Raw genomic sequence first — 22,340 nt, forward strand, 5'->3', positions numbered from 1 at the left:
CCCACCGCCTCGCCGACGTGGGGATACAGGGGCTCGCTCTTCAATGGCTTGCCTCTTTTCTCCAAGGTCGGGGACAGAGGGTGGCGATAGGGGAACAGCAGTCCCGGAGGCACCCACTTGAATGTGGTGTGCCTCAGGGGGCAGTGCCTTTTAACATCTACATGCGTCCCCTCGCCCAGATTGCCAGGAGATATAGGCTGGGTTGCCATCAGTATGCAGATGACACCCAGCTCTATCTGATATTAGGTGGCCGGTCGGGCTCCGACTTAGAAGATCTGAACCGGGGATTACAAGCCGTGGCTGGGTGGCTCAGGCTGAGCTGGCTGAAATTAAACCCAGCGAAGACGGAGGTCCTGGGCCTGAGTCGGAACGGCTCGGGGTTGGGGCTCCCTCTCCCGACCTTCGATGGGGTGCCTTTGGTGCCAGCGTTGGAGGTTAGGAGTTTGGGAGTGCTCCTGGATTCCTCCTTAACTATGGAGGCCCAGGTAGCAGCCACTGCCAGATCTGCTTTTTACCATCTGAGGCAGGTTCGGCAGTTGGCCCCCTTCCTCGACCGCGATGACCTGGCTACAGTGATCCATGCGACGGTCACCTCAAGATTAGACTACTGTAACGCTCTCTACATGGGGCTGCCTTTGTTGCAGATCCGGAAGCTGCAGCTAGTGCAGAATGCGGTGGCCAGGCTGTTGATGGGTCTCCCCAAGTGGGAGCACATCCGGCCTGGGCTGAAGGCGCTGCACTGGCTGCCAATGGCATACCGAATCCGCTTCAAAGTGCTGGTACTTAACTTTAAAGCCCTATATGGCCAGGGTCCGACCTATCTGAGGGACCGTCTTTCTCCACATATACCACCAAGAGCACTTTGGTCAGGGACCCAAAACCGTTTGGTGATCCCAGGTCCCCAGGAGGTAAAGCTTGCTGCGACAAAAGCGAGATCCTTCTCAGTGGTGGCCCCTACCTTATGGAATGAGCTCCCGGAGGAGATCAGAGCCCTGTGGGACCTTATGCAGTTCCGCAGGGCCTGCAAGATGGAGCTCTTCCGCCAGGCTTTCGCATAGGGGCCGCCGCTGCCACCAACAACAATGGTGGCTATACATCGAGATCGGGAATGGCCCTTGGAAACCCAGCCAAAAATGATGTGGCATTGACAATGAGGGATTGGCACGAATGATCTACTGGACGGCGGTACCCCAAAGATGCCATCATAACCATCTTATCACTGAAAGCACTTTATTGTTCTTAGTATTGTTATTACTATGATTTTATTGTTTTATTGGATTTTATGTATGGGCTCTTGCCCCTTGTAAGCCGCCCTGAGCCCGCTTGCGGGGAGGGCGGGGTAAAAATGCCTAAATAAATAAAAATAAATAAATAAATTTGGGTTGTGGGGCTGCAAAAGGCAAATATGTTAGAAAGTTGAGTGGAGTCCAAACATTCTTAGTTTACCACTGGATTACCCCTGCATGGAATTAAAATGTGACTGTGAAACTGTTTCCGTGGAATTCCAAGGGCTGCTTCGGAGAGTTTCAATACAATCAGCACAATCTCTTGCCAGAAATGAATTTCTGTACCTTATCCTTCTCTTGCCTCCTGAACATCAGAACTTTCATCCTTTGGGGGGAGGGGGGATAATGGAACGCCTGCCAAGAATCTAAGTAGGACATGGCTGCTGCATAAATGTTTCTAATAGTTTCTCCTTCTCACTGAGAGACAGGAATCTAACCAAAGTGTGATAAAAGCAGTTCTTTGACTGGAGCAGCCGAATCAGGTGGTCCAACTCTATCAGCAGTAGCCTGAGGTTGTCGTGGCAACTGTAACTCTCAAATCCCGCTGGGAGCAATGCATTAAGCCCACTAGTGCAAGCACATCTCTCTACCTGCAAAAGCAGGAATTAATAACCAGTGTCTACTGAAATGCTGGCTGGTTTTTTGGTTTTTTTAACGCTGCTGGAACCTAGGGCAGCCGAGTGATAATGCACAGCAATTACCATTCTGCTATCCCTGAAGAGATGGCCGCCCCAAAAGAGCACATTCCATTGAATAACACTAACTCCTTAGCAGCTATAAAAAGGATGTTTAAATACCAGGCAGTGATGCTTGTGACTTTTCAGGGTGAGGGAAGTTCCGGCAGCCTCTCTCTTACAGCTGCAGGGAGCACGCCAGTAGCCAGATAACAGAGGAAAGGAACCTGAGAGAGGAAATTAGCATTTTTGGCATTTTCGTCAGAACTGTTGATGCTGCTGCCAGTGATCTTTTTTGTTGGGGGGGGGGGGTGCTGCCATCTGCTGAAACCTCTCTACATTTTTTCTGGATCTTCTTTTCTCCATTTAGAATATAGTTGGTGGGTTTGAAATGGTTTCAGTAAGTGTCAGGGGTCTTTTGGGGCCAGAGTGTGCTGGAGCACTGCTCTGGCAGCCCAGGAGCTGGCACAAATGGTGGTGCTGCGGCAAGCCCCGTCCCCAGCTCCCCGTGCCAAAGCGCTGCTGCCCGGGGAGGCCCAAAGAGTCCCGCATCCAGCTTCCCCAGGCCCGCACAGAAGCGCTGTGGCTGGGGGGAAGCCTGGAGAGCCCTGCCGCCAGGTTCCCTGGGCCCGCGTGGAAGCGCTGCAGCCGGGGGGAGGCCTGGAGAGCCCCACTGTTGGGTTCCCCGCGGAAGCGCTGCGGCCGGGGGGAGGCGAGGAGAGCCCTGGAGGGGGGTCCCCTGGGCCCGCACGGAAGCGCTGTGGCCGGAGGGAGGCCCGGAGAGCCCCGCCACCGGGTCTCCTGGACCCGCACAGAAGTGCTGCGGCTGAGGGGAGGCCTGGAGAGCCCCGCAGCTGGATCCGTGGGGGTGGGGTTGGCGGGGGCTTGATGGGGGGGAGAGCCTCCCTCCCTCCCTCCATCTCTTTGCCATCTTTTCCTCCTTTCCTTTTATGTCCTTCCTTTTATTTCTCTTTTTCCCTTCTCTTCCTTCTTTCCTTCCTCTCTTTTCCTCCTTTCCTTCTCTCTTCTTTCATTCCCTCCTTTCCTTCTCTCCTTCTCCTCTTTTCCTCCTTCTTCCCTTCTCTGTTTCTTTCTTTCCCACCTTCTCTTCTCTTTTTTCCTCCTTTCCCTCCTTCTTATCTTCTCTCTCTTTTTTCCTTCTTCTTTCCTTCTCTTTCTTTCCCTCTTTCCTTCTCTCTTTTTATCCCCTCTTTCCTTCCTTCTTTTCTTCCTTCTTTCCTTCTCTCTTTCCATCTTTCCTTCCTTCTCTCTACTCTCTCTCTTTCCTTCCCTCTTTCCTCCTTCTGAGGCCCAACTCTAGTGAGAAGGGGTTTAAACTTTAAACCCCTTCTGTTCTCGTCCCCCCCCCAGGCCAGCTGGGGAAGGGAAGGGGAGGCTTTTGAAGATGCCTTCCCCTTCTGACATCACTTCCAGTGACATCAGGGGGCGTGGCATATGCTAATAGCCTAGTAGCTCATTAGCATACCATATGCTAAGGCGCTCCTGCAGCTCTTTTTCTACGAAATGACCCCTGGAAAGTGTACATCTCTTTTATTGCAAGATGCCAATACTGAAGGATTGTGCTGTTATGCACTGCAATATTATTTATTGCTAGGAAATGGCAGCTTTATATTATTTATTATTATTTATATTATTGCTAGGAAATGGCAGCTTCCAGTGTGAAAGCAGCAGAATTGTGACTGCAAACAAATGTCCTTAGAAGGCAACCGGTTTGCAAATGTTGTGGTCCCATTTGCAGGATATGTGAAGCCTAGATGTGCAAGCTGATAGTGTGACTGCCAATGGAGTGTGCTAGACTATTGAAGGAGACCCCGGGTCTTGTCCCTGCTTGCCAATGAAGCTCACTGAGTGGTTGTACCCCAGCTACTGCCTGGTTTCACAAAGTTTTTGTAGGAGTATAATTTGGGGAAAGACTCCATTGATGTTCCCTTGACCCCTTAGATGTGTGAGCCCCAGGGAACAAAATGGGTAACCTTTGGTTTAGTTACATGATTGATACCGTAAAAGTAAAGGGCCCAAGGGTAACAAAAAGAAGACCGAGTATATGTCACATTTTTATCCCTTCTTCCAAGGAGTTCTGGATGATATACATAGCTCTTACCTCCTCTGCCTTATCCTCACAACAGCTGTGAGATAGGTTTGGCTGAGACGGAGAATAACTTGGCCCAAGGTCACCCAGTAAATTTCATGGTTATGTGGGGATAGGAACTCAAACCTCCTTGGTCCTTGACCAGTACTTACTCATCTGTATGACCCAGGATAGCCCTGATTTTGTCAGATTTCAGAAGCTAAGGAGGGTCAGCCCTGGTTAGTACTTGAATGAGAGACCACCGGAGAAGTCCAGGGTCACTATGCAAAGGCGTACAACCTCTGTTCATCTATTGTCTTTAAAACCCTTATGGGATCACCGTAAATTGACTGCAACTTGATGGCACTTTTGCCACCAGTCCAACTCTCTAACTATTGCATGGCGCCAGCTGTTTATTCAGAGGGAACAACAGAAAGCCCAAGAAACTTAAAATAAAGGAAGTGGGATGAAGGAGCAATGCAATCTCAACAACAAGCAAAAGGGAATGAACTTGAAATGTAAAAAGTCAGTAAAAAGATTCTAAAAATCGAAATGGATTCCAATGCTCTGAACTTGAGAAGAAGAATAAAGAGTGACATTATCAAGAAGAAAGGGAAATGATGTTAAAAAGGCTGAGAAGCAAGGGGAAAATGCATTTTGCATGGATAATTTTAAGGAAATGGACATTCATCCAATAAGAGAAAGGGAGAGCAGAGCAAGCAGTGGGGCTTGGGGCAAAAGAGCAATATAGCTGTAGATCATAAAGGCAGTATTGAAAACCAAATGAACAGGCAGTGGGATCAAAGAGGAGAATACCAAGAGCAGAAAGGAAGGAAGGAAAGTGCTGTCAAGTCACAGCCAACTTATGGCAGTCCCATCAGGTTTTCAATGCAAGAGGTGAACAGAGGTGGTTTTCCATTGCTTGCCTTTATGTAACAATCCTGGACTTCCTTAGGGGTCCCCCTTCCAGGTACTAACCAGGGCTGACCCTGCTTAATTCCCAAGATCTGATGAGATCAGACTAGAATAGAAATTATATGATAACCATCTTCAAGTACTTGAAGGGCTGGTGCGGAGTTATTTTCTTTTGTCCCAGAAGGTGGGACCAGAACCATTGGGTTGAAATTAAATCAAAAGAGTTTTCAGCCAAACATTAGGAAGAACTTCCTGACAGAGCGACTTTATTGGAACAGGCTTTCTTGGGAGGTATTAGGCTCTCTTTTGGAGGTTTTCAAACAGAGGCTAGATGGTCATCTGACAGCAATGCTGATTCTGTGAACTTAGATTGTGAGAGGGAGGGCAGAAAAGGTTGCATCACTGCTTAGATCTTCTTTGTAGTCCCTGTGCATCACACCCCTGGGATATAGTGTGCCTGTGCCAACCCCGATCAGTAAACCTGAAAGATAAAAGGGATTTTCACGCCCGCTCCTGATTCATGTGCAGGGGGCTCCACTGCGCATGACTACAGGGAGGGGCATGACAATCATGACAGTTTTCTTCTGACCACCACGCTGTTAGGATCTTTTGCTATGGTCAGTAACTTCTTCTGGCCTATTTGGCCCTTTTTTCTTCCACCTTGTCCACTACAACCTGTGGAACAGACTGTAAATTAGTGTTACAGTTTTCATCGAAGGGCTTGGCCCTTGTGGGTCACCCTTCCCTTACAGTCCTCTCTTTGTCTACTAGCTTATGGCCAAAAGGTGGGGCTTCTTCAAGCAGTGCTTGAAGTGCGACAGCAAAATCAAAAACCCTGACAGACACTCCCTCTGCCTCTTGTGCCTTGGGGAAACTCACCGAGTTGATTGCTGCATACACTCAAGTTCTCAAGGCAAATGAGAAAGAACAGAGCTGCCAGATTACACACTGCTCTCCTGGAAACAGCACTGTCTCCGCCTGTGGTGTCATCCCAGGAAACTTCTGGTCATGCCTCGATGTTGACCCCGGCTTTGGCGTCTACTGCCGTGCTGTCTCGGACACTGACTCCTACCAACATTGATCGACTGATACTCAAACACTCAGTCCCAGCATTGAAGTCCAAAACCCACACTCTGGTTTGCAAAGCTTTCCTTCCCCCCAAACGGGCAGAAGACATCTTCTGTCTCATTCAGCAAATCCATCTACAAGGCGAGGCATCCACCCTACAGCTTCAGCGCTTCTTGGGTATGATGGCTGTCAGACTCCATATGAGGCCTCTGCAATTGTGGTTCCTAAGACAGTTCAACCCACAGCATCAGTTGCAGTCTCAGTACTTCCTCACTCCACCTCACATCCTGATCTCCCTGGAGTGGTAGGAGGATTGACAAAACTTGCTAGCGGGCATGCCCTTCCACCCACCTGCCCTATCCTTAACCATGACAAAAATCCCTTTTAGCTTTCAAGTTTACTGATCGGGGTTGGTGCAGGCGCACTATATCCCAGAGGTGAGAATTCATAGATGACCACTCAAAGATCATCAGTTACAGGTAAACAACCTGTTTTTCTTGTGGTCTTTTCTTATACATGCCGGGAAATGGTGATCTCCACTTTGGGGTCAGGAAGCAATTTTCTCCTGGCCAATTTGGCCAGGAATCCTGAAGGGTCCCCCCCCCCTTGCGCATAGAGCAGAGGTCACTGGGTGTGTGTGGGGGGGAGGTATTTGTGAATTTCCTGCATTGTGCAGGGTTTGGACTAGATGACCCTGGAGGTCCCTTCCAGCTCTATGATTCTATGAAAGGAAAGGGTGTAATGCTGATCCCTTAGAAGCTCCTACAGCAGGGGGGAAAGATAAAGAAATGGAAGCACTGGAAGAACTTTGAAAGGCACAGTGAAGAATATATGATGAAATCAATGAAAAGTCAAGAGGGAGGGAGGAGTGAGTAAGTCAAAGGTGGAGGAAAGTCCCAGAAGAGAGAAAATACGAAAAACAGAACCTTGGATTTTGGACCAGGAACATCATTAAGAATACGAGTTGAAGTCATCTCAGTAGATTGAAAAGAGTGCCTTGCCCAGTTTCATTAGCCCCTGGATTTTTGTCTGCCTATCACCTACCTGCCTGGTAGCTCTGTTTGACTAAGACCTGATGACTCACAGCTGAATTTGTGGCCTCCATCCATTGAAAAGCAGCATGTTAAACTTTGTGAAAATTCTCTCTGTGGTGTTAGATTGGTGATGGCTTATCCACACATGTAGGTCAAAACTTGACGTCAAATGATAACTATGTACGTATAAAAGCCAGCCCTTAGCTGCAATCCTCACAACACCTACTGCTGGCAGCAAAAGACATATTTTTTTGTTTGACTTTATAAACTCCAACATGTGTTTTGTTTATAACTTCTCCCTGCAGCATTGTGCCTCTTACTGTTCCCAGTAGCAAAGCAAGAAATAAGTTTGAGATTGTGGTGCCTGCATACGTATGTAAACACCCCATCCAGTAGGAACTAATGTGTGTGTGCAGTTGTCAGCTGTGTGAAATGGATAGAAATCAAGGTATCCAGTGCCACCCCCCTCTCAAATTCCAAACCCTCATTTGAAGTGGAAGACGGAAAAGAAAGATTCAAAAGCTATAGAAGAAGACTAGGAGAGTACAGATTCAGCTCCCTTAAGTTTCATTTCGACTTGTTTACATTTCATTTCTGCTCCCTTAGGTTTCATTTAGCCCTGATCTGGATGGCCAAGGCTAGCACAATCTTATCAGATTTCAGGAGCTAAGCAGAGACGACCCAAGTTAGTACTTGGATGGGAGACCACCAAGGAAGTCCAGGGTTGCTATTCAGAGGCAGGCAATGGAAACCCCCTTTGTTCATCTCTTGCCTTGAAGAACCGCCTCACCGACACTGGAGTCCAGGGACTGGCCTTACAGTGGGTCACTTCCTTCCTCCAAGGTCGGGGACAAAGAGTGGTGCTGGAGGATCAGCTGTCCCAAAGGCACCCACTGGAATGTGGTGTGCCTCAAGGGGCAGTGCTGTCCCCGATGCTCTTTAACATCTATATGCGCTGTCTTGCCCACATTGCCCAGAGGCATGGACTGGGATGTCACCAGTATGCGGATGACACCCAGCTCTATCTGTTGTTGGGTGGTCAGTCCAAACCAGAAGATCTGGACTGGGCATTACAGGCCATGGCTCGTTGGCTTAGACTGAGCCAGCTGAAATTGAATCCGACGAAGACGGAAGTCCTGTGCCTCAATCGGGCCGGTCCGAGATTAGGGATCCTGCTCCCGACCTTCAATGGAGCACCATTGGTGCCAGCACCGGAGGTTAGGAGTCTGGAAGTGCTCCTAGATGCCTCCCTAACAATGGAGGCCCAGGTAGCAGCCACTGCCAGATTGGCCTTTTACCATCTTCAGCTGATCAGGCAGTTGGTTCCCTTTCTCGAACGCAACGATTTGGCAACAGTGATCAATGCGATGGTCACCTCGAGATTGGATTTCTGTAATGCCCTCTACATGGGGCTGCTCTTGTCTCAAATCCGGAAGCTGCAGCTGGTGCAAAATGCCGTGGCCAGGCTATCGATGGGACTCCCTATTTGGGAGCACATCCAGCCTGTGCTAAAGGCTGGATATAGGGAGCACTCGCTACCTATAGCATACCGGATTCGTGTCAAGGTGCTGGTTCTTACTTTTAAAGCCCTTTATTGCCAGGGACCTATATACCTGAGGGACCGCCTTTCCCCACATATACCTCAGAGGGCACTGCGATCAGGCCCTTCCAAGTCTTAAGGAGGCCAGGCTAATAACAACCAGGGCCAGGGCTTTCTCGGTAGTGGCTCCACTCTGGTGGAATGAGCTCCCAGAAGAGATCAGGAGCCTGCGGGACCTTTTGCAGTTCCGCAGAGTCTGTAAAATGGAGCTCTTCCACCAGGCTTTTGGAGCCGCCACCACCACTAACAACTGACAGCTAGGGTGGGAGAGCCCTCTTCCCCCCGGGATCTTTAAATATAGCCGGAGCCGGCCACCTAAGATGACCTAAGAAGACTAGAGGGCTGACTACAAACTGCGTAACAACTACCGCTGTGAAATTGTGAAATTGATACTAGCACTTTATTATATTAGCTGTTGAAGGTTTTCTGGGTTGTCTTGCCATGGTCTTGGCATTGTAAGACCTGACATTTCACCAGTAGCTGTGACTGGCATCCTCAGAGGTATAACACAGAAAGATGGAGTACTCTCTGTGTCAAGGTGAGAAGAAAAATGGTAGGCAGGTAATTTATATCTACTCAGGAAGGTGGGGTAGGACTGAGTCATTATCATGTAGGAGTTCCCCAGGCTGTGAAACATGCTAATGGAGGAGCTTTCCTGAGAAGGTTTCCTGTTTCCTGAGGAGGTTCTTTTGCATGTGGATTGGCTGTTGAAATTCTAATCTTATCTGTAGTGCTATTGTCAGATGCAGAGCCTTTTGTGTTTTTCAGGACAGGAAACCATGCCCTATTTATTTTTAAACTCTCGTCTTTCCTGTAGAAATTGCGTTTATGTTTATGAATTTCAGTGGCTTCCCTGTGTAATCTGACATGGCAATTGGATGTGTTGTCCAGCCTTTCAGTTTCTTGGAACAAAATACTGTATCCTGTTTGGGTTAGGCTATGTTCAGCCACTGCTGATTTTTCGGGTTGGCCAAGTCTGCAGTGTCTTTCATGTTCTTTTATTCTTGTCTGAATGCTATGCTGTGTGGTCCCGATATAAACCTGTCCAGAACTGCATGGTATGTTGTATACTCCTGCAGAAGTGAGGGGGTCTCTTCTGTCTTTTGCCGATCGTAGCATCTGTTGTATTTTTCTGGTGGGTCTGAATACTGTTTGTAGGTTGTGTTTTTTTCATAAATTTTCCCATCTGATCAGTGATTCCTTTGATATATAGCAAAAACACTTTTCCTGTGGGAGACAGTTTTTCTTCAGTTGTTTGTTTTACCTTTGGTTTAATTGCTCTTCTGATTTCATTCTTGGAGTAGCCATTTGCATAAAGTGCGTGGTTTAGATGATTTAGTTCATCGTTGAGAAAGTGGTTTTATGGTTTTAGCACTGTTTAATTGTTATATATTGTTCCTAATCTTTTTTATATGTATTGTAAAAATTTTAAGTGTTTTATGTAAGCCACCCTGAGCTGGCTTCGGCTGGGAGGGCAGGATAGGAATCCAATCGATCAATCAATCAACCTATGAAGTCACCGTAAATCAGCTGTGACTTGATGGCGCTTTCCACCTCCACTTTTTTTAATATATTTTTTTTGTATGTTTCATGTGTGTGAGTATGTGTGTATCTGGAAGTCTTGGCGACCTCTGGTGACTGTGTGTGTGTGCGTGTGTGTGTGTGTGCACCTGGAAGTCATGGTGACCTCTGGTGACTGACCCCTACTGAGGGCGCGTGGAGGATATTTAGAGAGGTGGCTGACTAAAGCCTGCCCCTGCCTCCCAACTGCTGGTATTCCAAGGAGGTCTCCCGTCCAAGTATCAGCTAATGCTGCCATGGGTTGGAATGTTCAGTTAAAGGGATGTGCTCGCTCGCCTCCCCCACTCCTTTCCATACGCTTGCGCTTATCTTGCAGGTGTCCTTGAAGCTAGAGGCGCTTCTTCCCTGAGCTTCCCGCTGGGAGCCTAACAGCTGGGTGTTAGCCCATGCTTAATAGTGCCTGCTTATTGGCTTTGTAGTATCAGGGGGTCCCTTTTGAAGGGGGTATATCCCAAACGCCCACGCCTCTCCTGCCATTCCTAACACTTCATGGTGTCTCAAGTACTTTCTCAATAAACTGAATCCTCTGAAGATCTGGTGTTGAGCGTGTTTGATTGGGAACCCTGACACCAAGTACTTGCCAGAGTCTTGCTTAGCTTAGGAGATCTGATGAGATCGGGCTTGCCTGGGCTATCCGAGTCAGGGCCACCTCCAGTTTTATTTTGATTGGCAAACTCATCTAAACTCTGGTCAGATTGGGTTTAAATTGACTCATTTCCACTCAGGCCTTCTTCGCATCAAGTCCATGGGATTCCCTGCCAACTCTCCCTGTCTCGTTAGCCCTCCCTCCTTTCAAACATGTACCCTTGAGGAGGAAGCCAGTGGTGGAGAGGGCTGGCAATGAAAAATTTAGCCTTGATACTTCCAGTCATGCATGCTTGCTGAAGAATCTGTAAGGATCAGGAAGTGCAGAATCAAGTCCTTCCTGCTTCTGCCGTTGTCATGTTGAACAATGGCAACTTCCTTCTCTTTTGCAGTTTGTAAACACCATGTTGACTATTCTGGCTATTCCTTCATGCGTGCATCAATTAATAAATGTCACTACCCCAGTAGCTTTCTCCCTGCTGAAGACTGTAAACTCTGGATGAATTTCTTTGAAAGGCAAATATTGACTCAGCTTTTTCCACAAAGAGAGCATGTGTTTTCATCCTCTCTTCCATCACTCCTGGAAAGCAACAATCCCAACTGGGTACTGTAGAGCAGATGGAGAATATATTACGAAACCAAGTTTCGTTGCACCGTGTTGAGCCCTGTAAATAACAACTTGATTATGCCATATTTTGTTGGGGAATGCCAAATTCTGCAAGCTGGAATGTTGCGTTTATGCAGAAGAGCATGAGAGGCGCCCTTTCCTTTTGTGTGGTACCATTTGCTGTATCCAACAGCTTGTAACTGAGTCCAGTTTTTTTTTTTTTTTTGCCTGACCATCTGTACTACCAGCGAGGTGGATTGAAGTTGGTTGGCCTTCTGCAGTGCCGTAATGAACTTTGCAATGAACTACAGCTGGTCTGGGCAGGCCAGCATTCAGACTCACTAAGCTTGGTATTGACACAGGATTAATGGAACTTCTCCAACTGGAGGTGACTTCACAAAGATAGGCACAAGCCAGCATGCCAGATGTCAAAATATGGTTAATTAAAATGTGGAATATCATGGTTATGGAGCAAATAACCAATTACATAAAAATGAAAGTGGACATAATTTCTGCAGACAATTTCCAGCCTTGATTGTGTGCTTGTTACATTGGATTCCAAGGGCAAGTTAGATATCTGGCTGGTATAGTTTCCACTTGGTTTACCACTAGCTACCCTGTCTGCGCTGGTGGATGTGGTCTCTGTCCTGGTATGGGACATCCCCAGATCAATTTTTGGGGATTTCATCATCCACGTGGAGGCCAGTTTAGCAAGTTATACTCAGTGCTTCCTATGCCAAGCTGTTGTGAACCCTACACATGAAAACGCTTGTATCCTAGACTATGAACATAAGAAGAGCCCTGCTGGATCAGACCAAAGATACATCTGTTCCAGGGCTCTGTTTCACACACTGCACAACCAGTTGCCCTGGAGGGCCAACAAACATTTCCCAATGTTGCCTCCTAGAACTGGTATTCAGAGGTTTGCTTCCTCTGAAAATGGAGATTCCCTTTGGCCACCACAGCTAGTGGCCACTGCTGGACCTTCTCCTCCATGAATCTGTCTAACTTCATTCCATAGCCATCTATGCTGGTGGCTGTTACTATGTCCACTGGCAGCAGATTTCAAAATATAATCACTCACTGAGGAAAGAAGTACTTGCTTCTGTACTGAGCAGCAATCTGGGGTCAGGGGAGGGTTAGAGACACAGGCCTATTAAAATGTGTTGTTTTGTCCTCAGAGACTGGTAGACACAGATTCCAGAGTGCTTTGGGGGATATTACAACATTAAGCAGCAACTGTGTTTTGTGCCTTCATGGGAACATGCAATGCTAGGCTGCTTGGGACAATAGACAGGGTCGCTCCACAGTGCCCTCCTCTTTCCTTGAGTAGGAAAATGGAAGACACCTGGGCACCACTGGTGGAGAACGTAGACCATTTCTGACAACAAAGCACACTATAGAGCACACCAGGAAGTCCATGGGATGATGGTGATAGTAGCATAGAAGAAATATTTTTATACTCCTATTGCATCAAATGAATTGCACCCAGCTCATTTATATAAGGTAACCTGACATTTGACAACTTCAAGAATAGCATCCTCGAAACGGACTGTTAGCGGTGATAAAATCTCTTGGATCCACTCCAACGTGGATGGGAAGAGAGAAGGTCATAGAGGTGTCTGAAGCATAATCTGGTCCTTTATTATGGATAGCTTCAGCAATGTTGACAGGATCCTGGGTACTGTGAAGGCTACTGTTAGCGGCTCTGGACCCTTGACCATCCTGGCTTATAAAATCTTGCAGGGTGAAGGGTAAGTGAATGAGAATTATCTGTGCTTATCCCCTCTTACTGAGGGGGATTTTCTGAAGATTTTGAAGGAGGACGTCATTTGTCCTCTATTTAAAAAAGCCCTTGCTGGATAAAAATATAGTGACCAATAACAGGCCAGTTTCAAACATACTATGCTTAAGGAAGATAGTTTCAGAGGATGGTTGTCAAGTAGCTTCAGGGTTTCCTGGATGACTCGTCTATCGACCCTTTTCAGACTGACTCCTGTCCTGGTTATGGAACAGAAAAAGCCTTGCTTGCCATGGTAGACAGTATCTGCTTGCAGATTTATGATTAGGGAAGTCTTGCTATTAATCCGACTGGATCTCTTGGCTGCCTGTGATGCCGTTGATAGCTCAGTTTTGTTACAGCACTGAAATATCATGTAGGGATTAGGAGGAAAGCACTTTGATCGTTGAAATCTTTCTGACTCAGTGGTGTGGCATTACACTTATAGTTTTTCACAAGCTTCAGTATTATCACCCAGTGCTTGTAAATATCTGTGTAAGTATGTTGAAGGATATTGTCCAACACTTCGGAGTCAACATCATCAATATGGTGATTACACCCAACAATATATCCACTTAACTCTGTCTCTAGTAGGAGCTGTCTGTATTCTAGGCCAGTGTTTATTGGCATGATCAAGTGGCTGAGGAAGAAACTGAAACTGAACCCACACAAGATGAAAGCTGGCTAGGCTGATGTCTTGAATGATATCTAGCTTTCTACCTTGCTATGTTACTACTGTGGATCGTCAGTCCAGGTAATTAAATGAGACAGGGAGGATTTTACAACTACCTTAAGGCTGCGTGAAAACATGCCTGCACAAAATACCCTCAACAATAACATTGACTTAAATGAAAACCAAACAGGAAGGCTTTTTAAAAAATCATTTAGATTTATAATCGTTGATCACCTAATTGATTTGTTCATTGATGGGTTTGCTGCCGACCAGCAAGCAAGCAGCTATGACAGGTCTGTGGGATGGGGGGGAAGCTAGGACTATAACTGGGTCATGTGAGAATGCACATGTGTGAAATAGTGTCAATTGCATTGTACTATATTGTACTGTTTGAATTACAGGAGAAGTAATGGGACAAACAGGCTTGAGCTGCATGTGAATGGTTGAACTACTTGGTGAAAAACTGTTTCCCTGCTCTTGACTAATGAGCAAGATCCTGCCAGTGTTCAAGTATCCCTAATTCACATGTAGCTGCCTCTAGCTTGGTCTGGACATATACCAGTGTTGCTTCTGCAGCTACATGAACAGCACATCATTCTTCTGCCTGTTGCCTGAACAGCCAGAGAGGTAACACATGCTGTGCAGCATAAGCATGGAGTGGCTTTCTGTTACAGCGTGGGCTGATGACACCTCCCCCCCCAGGAACTGTTAGCCAGTGCCCTAAGGGGTCAGAAGGAGATGTGATCTTACAGAATGAGGGGCTGCTTGGGGAAGCTGGGCAGTAGGTCCTTGTAGTTATTTTGATGCGATAACACTGAAAGGTTAAAAATGATTACAGAACTGGAGCTAGAAGGGGTGAGGAGTTGCAGATGCCTATTGTTCCACTTGTGGCTGCTGTGTAAAATTGGTATTCATCGCGACTCATCGTCTAGACACCTGGCCCTGCTGGATGATTTGCTGGGCTCCTTAACTTGCACAGATGACATGCATGCAATTATTGCTGCAAAGCTAGGATGCGACTGATGTCACTCAATGCCAGTCGGCCACGTCTGTTTATGCAGGATCCTTTTTATCCTGCTGCAACTTTGTTTCTTTCTAAGCCAAAAGCCCTGTGAAGTACTAAAAACTCTTGGTGTGTGAATTATTTTCCTGCTAGCCATTCTCGTGGGAATCCCTCCCAGCCTACCTAGCACCTTCTTTTGTTCCCATCTGGTTACCCTTTCCCAAAATTTGTCTTCTCTGACATGAATGTCATCTGGACTTCTGAGTTGTGATTTGAGCCTGTTGTGTTACATCAGTTTGCCCTTAAGCCCTGATCCTTAAGTGCAACCCTAAACAGAATTATACTGCTCTGAGTCCATTCACTTATTTGAAGGTCTTAGCTCACAGGATAACTCTACTTACAATAGCACTGTCTGTCTCCAGCCCCCTGGTCCTCTGCACTGATCTGGATCTCATTCCATATTTCAACCTTACAGAAGAATCTTGTTTTCACCTTTATTGCTATGGCTGCTAAATTTGGGTTTTTGGGTCCCCTGAAAGGAATTTCTTATGTGTGCTTTGGAGTAAAGTCCACTTTCCCTCACAAATTGTAGTCTTAACCAGCAGCTTCATACATTTGAGGAAACTTCCCAAATAAGTAGATTTGTTGGGGTTTGCCTGCGACATGCAGAAGATTCAGAGAGGGGGGTAGAGGGTGTTCTGGGGTACACAGTTCATCTACACTCCTGACCCATCCCTCATGGGCCGTTTTGTTACCCTGTAAAAACAGAGGCCTGATTTTCCCATAGAAGAAAAACCCTCATTCTAATGGGGTTACTTGCTATGATGTCACAGAAGTCTGGCTGTCTGAGCTGCCACTGAAGGTCTGACTTCAGTTATTGAGATGAGCTTCTGTGGTCATAGAATGTTCACAAACTTTCTACGTGCTCAGTAAGGATGTGCACACAAAAAAGCAGTATTTTTTTTTGGGGGGGGGGGGGTTCAGGTGTACCAAACTAAAAAATATCAGTATATACCAATATTCATGAATCCCAATATTGGTATGATATTGGGATTCATGAAACAATTGATATTTCTGACTATATTTGGCTCCATACCATACCTTCCCTTTCTGAATCGCGCCACAGGGGCAGCATGTATCAGGAAGAGATGGGAAGGTAGTAGTCCCTTTAAATACCTTCCTTTTAATCCATGATGCATGCCACTGCTGTGGCGCAACTCAGGGAGGAAAGGGGAGGTAGGTTTAAACGCTTCCTCCCAGGATAGCCAATCAGCAGACCAGCAACCTCCTGGACTGATTGGCTTCCCCTGGGAGGAAGCCATTTCAGTGCTCCTTTCTCATCCCCCACTCAGGAGCAGGAGAGAATGGGAGCCCTGAAATGGTTGCCAGGCATTTAAACCAAACAGCTGATGGGTGGCTCCCCTCCTCAGCAGGTTTAAATGGCCAGGGGGTTTGGTATAGCTGAAAGCACCTGAATAAAAGTGGCTTTTGGGAGGCTCAGCTATATCAGTAGCCTAATATAGACCTCTGGTCTATACTCGGCTTATATAATACCCGAAAAATACCGATAAATAGTGTTCCCTCTAAGGTGAGTTAGTGTGAGCTAGCTCACAGTTTTTTAGCCTCCGGCTCACACATTTTTGTCTTCGCCCAGGAAGGATGGCTCCAGAGCAAACTAATTCATGCAGCAGCCAAATCACTCACTCACAGCTTTAATGCCAGTAGCTCACAAAGTAGAATTTTTGCTCACAGGACTCCGCAGCTTAGAGGGAACACTGCCGATAAAGGGTTTTTTTGGTATTTATTTGGCTCGGTTTCTACCGAATGCACACTCCTAGTGCTCAGTGATAAGCTGGCAGCAACCAGGTCATAACTTCAAGGAAGTGGGAAGAGCTGCCCAGGGGCTAGGAAGACTGAATTCCCAAAATGCCCTCTGCCTTTGTGTTGCCTCTTCACAGCTGGTAGATGAAATTTGAATCTCATTTGGAGAGAGCCTCAGACATATACTTGTGTATGTTGGCTGGGAAGGTTTTTGGAGAAGTGAAGTGGGCTGATTAAGAGATTAAACCAGTGAGAAACTGGAAAGGAACACTTTATGTAAGGTGCAAATGATGTGTTTCATTATTTCCTTCCCAGCTGTCTCCTGTGGAGTTCCCCAAGCTCCCAAAAATGGCATTGTCTTTGGAAAGGAGTACACGGTGGGCACCAAGGCTTTTTACCAGTGTAACCAGGGCTTCCAGCTTCCAGCTCTGGAAGATTCCAGTGTGGAGTGCTTGCCGAATGGGCAGTGGAGTAACGGAAACAGCCCTCTCCCATGTGTGGGTAAGTGGCCCAGACCGGCTTGAGTCCTGCTTCTTCGCAGGGCAAGGATTCAGCATATTTGTTCAAATAAACATCCCAGAGTTATTTAAACAACATAAGAGCTGCTCTGGATCAGACCAAAGTCTGACACAGAACACCTAGACATCTCTAAGAAGTTGACCACCTTTCCTTTTGATTACCCCCAGTGTGTGGAATGTCAAGGTAGGCATCAAAAACACCTAGAGAGAGGAAGAAAGAAGAGTGTCCAGTGTGCTCTGGGAAATGTAGTTTCTTGCACCAGATGCTCCAGGAACTTCATGTCCAAAGTATCAGGGAGGGGAGCAGCTGGCTCACTCTCTGCTAGTAACAGTAATTACTGAAGCAGCAGGCAGTTTGACGAGTGGTGAAGGGAATGGGAGGAGAGGAGACAGGATATCATCTCTGACTCAGAGGCAACGTGTTCCCCCCCCCCAAGTTGGAATAACGAGACAGACAACAGTTTGGAAGTAAACAAGGGCCACTTTATTAACTATTTAACATAACATTGCGGCAAGGGACCAGCTAAGCGAGCACAGAACATGCAAGGCAGGTGTCATTCCCTTGACCAACCTTCCAGAGGAGGTGATCACCATTCCCCACCCTGGACCTGAAAATCCGAAGGCAGTTCCTGATGACCCCCTGTTCCCTAATGGGGAAAATGCCGTAAGGTGCTCACCAGTTCCGGTTTCTTGCCCACAACAACCTGCCAAGTGACCAGCCTATTTAGATGTCGACCACCACAACCAACCATCCAATCCACTGCTCTCAGTGCAAGGTAGGCAAAAACACCTCCACCCAAACAGCCAATCCTGGGTAGAAGCGAAAAATTCCTACCTGGCCCCAATAGGCAACCAGCCGTAGCCTACACTAAGAACAGAACGGGCGGGCGGCGGGTGGGCAAGCACACAGAGCAACTGACATCGGGCAGGGGCAGAACCTGGCCTTTTCCAACAGAGCTGGCTCTGCCCCCGCCGCCCACATCACGACGCAGCACGTCATGGGTGCTGTTGCTGCCCCGGCTTCCTCCGGGGTGGCAAAATAGCCCCCGGACCTCCAGCGGCTTTGCCAGGAGGCTGGGAGCTCCAAAGCCAGACAAGAATTCAAGTGGTTGTAATGCTCACCTCACATTGATGCATTACAAGCCACTGAAGCTGGGACTCCACGTCAAGGGAGTGTGAACTTCAGTGGCATCTCTGTTCAGGAGTGTGTTGCCCTTATCAGAACTAATATAGACATCCACTTCCCTGCTGTTTGCTCTTGCATCAGAGTCATACTTCCTCCAGAGATGCCAAGTATATCTTCCACATCGCCTAGGTAGTACTGAGTGCCATGTGACATGATAGTAATAGTGACAGGCCAGGACTGGAGAGGCCTGCGCTCGAATCCTCACTCAGGCAGGAATCAGATAGGATGTGATTTAGTGCCTGACTTTGGGCCAGACACACTATATTGGTCTTACCTACCACAGAGGGTTTTTATGCAGACAAAATGAGAAAATGGTTGTACATCTCCCCAAGCTCTTTGAAGAAGGGATAAAAGCATGGTAAATAAAATTGTCTGGGGTAAGGGTGATGTATCCTAACCATAGGAAGTCTTGTCCTCTGCTAACCCACTTCTCTAATCTATGGAAAACTCAGTCCAATTTTCACCCAGCAACTGGAGCTTTCAAGTTCAGAGGTAGTATGTATCTATTCATTAGTGGGGACTACACAGCAGTCAATGACAGATTTTTGCCTTGTTTGTGAATGTCTCCAAGGCCATCTAGCTAGCTACTCTCAGATGCAGCAGTGGCTTGGGTAGGCCATTAGTTCCACTGAGTGCCCCAGTGGCCCTCAAATTGGGGTTGGGACCCAAGAGTAGGTTGTGACTTTCTCTCTAGGAGGGAGGGGCAAAATTAGGTGAGCGGGGAGTTGAGGTTCTTGGAGGGTGGATAGAAAATTGGGGTTTGTCCCGGCATAGTGTAAAATAGAAGAAGAGAAGAAGAAGAGGAGATTGGATTTATACCCCGCCCTTCACTACCCAAAGGTGTCTCAGAGCGGCTTACAAACTCCTTTCCCTTCCCCTCCCCACAACAGACACCCTGTGAGGTAGGTGGGGCTGAGAGAGCTCTTGACAGAAACTGCTCTTTTTCAAGGACAGCTCTTATCAGAACTATGGCTTGCCCAAGGTCATCCAGCCAGGTGCAAGTGGAGGAGTGGGGAATCAAACCCGGTTCTCCCAGATTAGAGTCCGCACACTTAACCACTACACCAAACAATACAGGGAACAATACAGTTGTTCAGTAATGCTATACTAGTATAAAGCTGAATGTGTATATGTATATATATTTGTTCAGTGTTGGTTGATGAGAGATTCTTGCATTTTATGTTGGGGAGGGAGAAAGAATCATGGGGTTACTTTGCAAGTGAGTCCTGAAGAGTAGAGTAAGTCTAGAAGTGGGCCCTTTTTCAAAAGTCTGAGAAATCTTTGAGAACATGACCCCATCTGCCTTGACCTTACAAATAATGTGTTTATTTTTTTGGTCTCCTTGTTTTGGTGTTACTGGTGTCCAGCTGTCGGCTGCCCTGACGTCAGTAGCATTGCAGTGGAGCACGGCAGATGGAGACTGATCTACGAGACGCAGTACCAGTACAATGCCCAGCTCATGTTGATCTGCGACCCTGGCTACTATTACTTGGGACACCGTGTCATCCAGTGCCAGGCCAATGGGAAGTGGAGCATAGGAGAGCCCATGCCAACCTGCAGAAGTAAGCTGGGCTTGGCCGTCTTGGTCAAGCAAAGAGAAGGGAGGCTTTGGAGGTGACCCGGGTCTGTGTGCCTGGGAAGCAGAGGAAATAACGAAATCTATAACATTTGGCATTGCATACTTGGTGAATATGGGAAACAAGTGTGTGAGAGTAACTTTACTTGAACATTACATGAAAATACACATGGCCTGCTGCGGAAAACAGTGCTCTGGTGTCAAGTTCTCTCCCCCGTTCCCCCGCATTTAGGCATATGTACTTGTATTGTGTTTAGGTTTGAAATTTTCTCCCTCTAAATTTTATCCTGGGTTTTAGGGTTCTGAATGTACCTGATCCGGTTTGCAGAATGAAGCTGGTTGAATTAGGCAACTGCTAGGCTTTCATTCTAGATTTTCTAGAGTTCTGATTGCTGTCCAGTCGACTAAAACACAGATTTCAGTTTGGTTTGGTTCCCCCCCCCCTTTTTTGGTTACAAGTGCACATGAATTCACATCAAGGCAGTTCCCTGATCACTCTTTTTTGCACAGCATTTAAATGTGCATATTTGCTGTGCGTGTTGGACCGTTTTTTAAAAAAAAGACTAAAAATCGTACAGACACAATTCCAAAGCTGATTTTAGGAAGTTCCCAAATTAGACGGGAAGGCAGAGTAAGAACACAGGGCACGTACCACCCAAAACTCAGCCTTACGGAGCGTTCCCAGCATGTGTTAATATCACAATACTACGCAGTCAATCCGATCTGAGTAGATGCTGACATCATTAACACTACTTTAGATGCAGGCAGTGCATGGGTGATTCTAGCCCATCATGCGAGGGCAAATGAAGCCCAGGCAGAATAATCAGTCAGCTACCTTTGTCCTTCTTCCACAGAGATCACCAACATCAAAACTGTTGCTGAAAGTATTTGCCAAAATCACCCTGGCTCAAGCCTCTATAGAACTGCTTCAAAAACAAACCACGGGCTTTGGTCTGTCACTTACATGCCAAGCTAACAAGGGCAAAAACTGTGACAGCTCTCCTGTAATCCCCGCCAAAACTCTTCTTATTATTTTTTTAATTTGGCATTTACAAAAGGTGTTGGAGGAAAGAACTCTGATTCCCTTTCATGAGAACATTTCTTTGCCTGATTGTTCTCAGTTCCCCATGTTGGGTCACTGGATGAGTTCATGGACAAGTTTTAGCCTTTCAGGATCCAGATGGATCAGGAACGCTAAACGGGTTCTGAGGCTGGCAAAGCTGATGACCCCCCCCCCCCACATCTGCCAAGTAAAAAAAACTAATATGTCAGTTAAAAGGTTAAAGCAGGGCTATTTTTTGGCAGGAACACACAGGAACGGAGTTCCGGCTGGCTCCTGAGTTGGCCACGCCCAGCAGGAACTCATTAGCATAATAGGCCACACCCAACAGCAGAAACTCATTAGGACTGGCTACATTAGGGGTGTGTGGCCTAATATGCAAAGGGTTCCTGCTACAAAAAAAAGCTCTGGGTTTTGACAACAAACAAGGTAAACAGAATAAGAAGCAAAAGGTTGGTGTGGCTGGATGACCACACTTCTGGTAATATGTGGGTGCGGCCTAATATGCTAATGAGTGGTGCTGTCAGGGGTGTGGCCTAATAGGTGAATGAGTTTCTGCTGTTGGGTGTGGTCTATTATGCTAATGAGTTCCTGCTGGGCTTTTTCTACAAAAAGAGCCCTGGGTTAAAGTATTGTTTCATAGCAAGATGCCCACCAAATGCTGAGCATTCTTATAAAAGGTAACTGAAGGATGGATCTTTGCATGGTGAATGGGGTTCATCTCTCCTTCCCTGATTGTTTGGGCCTAAATCCTGGCTAATATATTCCTGCTTCCTGAGTGGCCGCACTGCCACACACTGGCACTATACAGAAGGAGTAGAAGCGATCAAGAGTTCAGATAACTGTTATCTGAAGAAGTGAGCAGTGACTCACGCAAGCTTATACCCTGCTACAATTGTTGTTAGTCTTTAAGGTGCTACTGGACTCTTGTTCTTTTCTACTGCTACAGATAGACTAACACGGCTACCCATCTTGATCCATACAGAAGGGTGAGTGAGCTTTTTGCTGCAAAAATGTTTAGGTTCCAGACCACATTTAGCAATCTGTAGATGCAGGACACATGGGATGAAATGGAGGATGAGTTCTTCTACTCTCGGGGACACTCTGTATGAAAAGCAGGCTGTTTCAGTTTACAGTGATAAGACTGCCAGCTCTGGAGATTTGGGGGGTGGAGCCTGGGGACAGTGGGTTTTGGGGAGGGGAGAGATCTCAGTGAGGTATAATGACATTACCCTCCAAAGCAACAGTTTTCTCCTGTGGAACTGATCTCTCTAGTCTGGAGAT

The 22,340-nt window shown here is 46.9% G+C and overlaps 1 protein-coding gene across 1 annotated transcript in view; it reads left to right on the forward strand.

The window, feature by feature from the left end:
- CSMD2 (CUB and Sushi multiple domains 2) overlaps positions 1–22,340 on the forward strand; it is a 268,238-nt gene that overhangs the window by 177,085 nt on the left and 68,813 nt on the right. Inside the window, exons 32-33 of the mRNA XM_015424095.1 lie at positions 17,032–17,217; positions 19,788–19,982. Of these exons, the coding sequence (XP_015279581.1) occupies positions 17,032–17,217; positions 19,788–19,982 (381 nt within the window). The remainder of the gene's footprint in view (positions 1–17,031; positions 17,218–19,787; positions 19,983–22,340) is intronic.

The sequence above is a fragment of the Gekko japonicus genome, unplaced genomic scaffold, assembly GCF_001447785.1.
Source record: "Gekko japonicus isolate JY-2015 unplaced genomic scaffold, Gekko_japonicus_V1.1 scaffold877, whole genome shotgun sequence".
Taxonomy (NCBI): Eukaryota; Metazoa; Chordata; class Lepidosauria; order Squamata; family Gekkonidae; genus Gekko; species Gekko japonicus.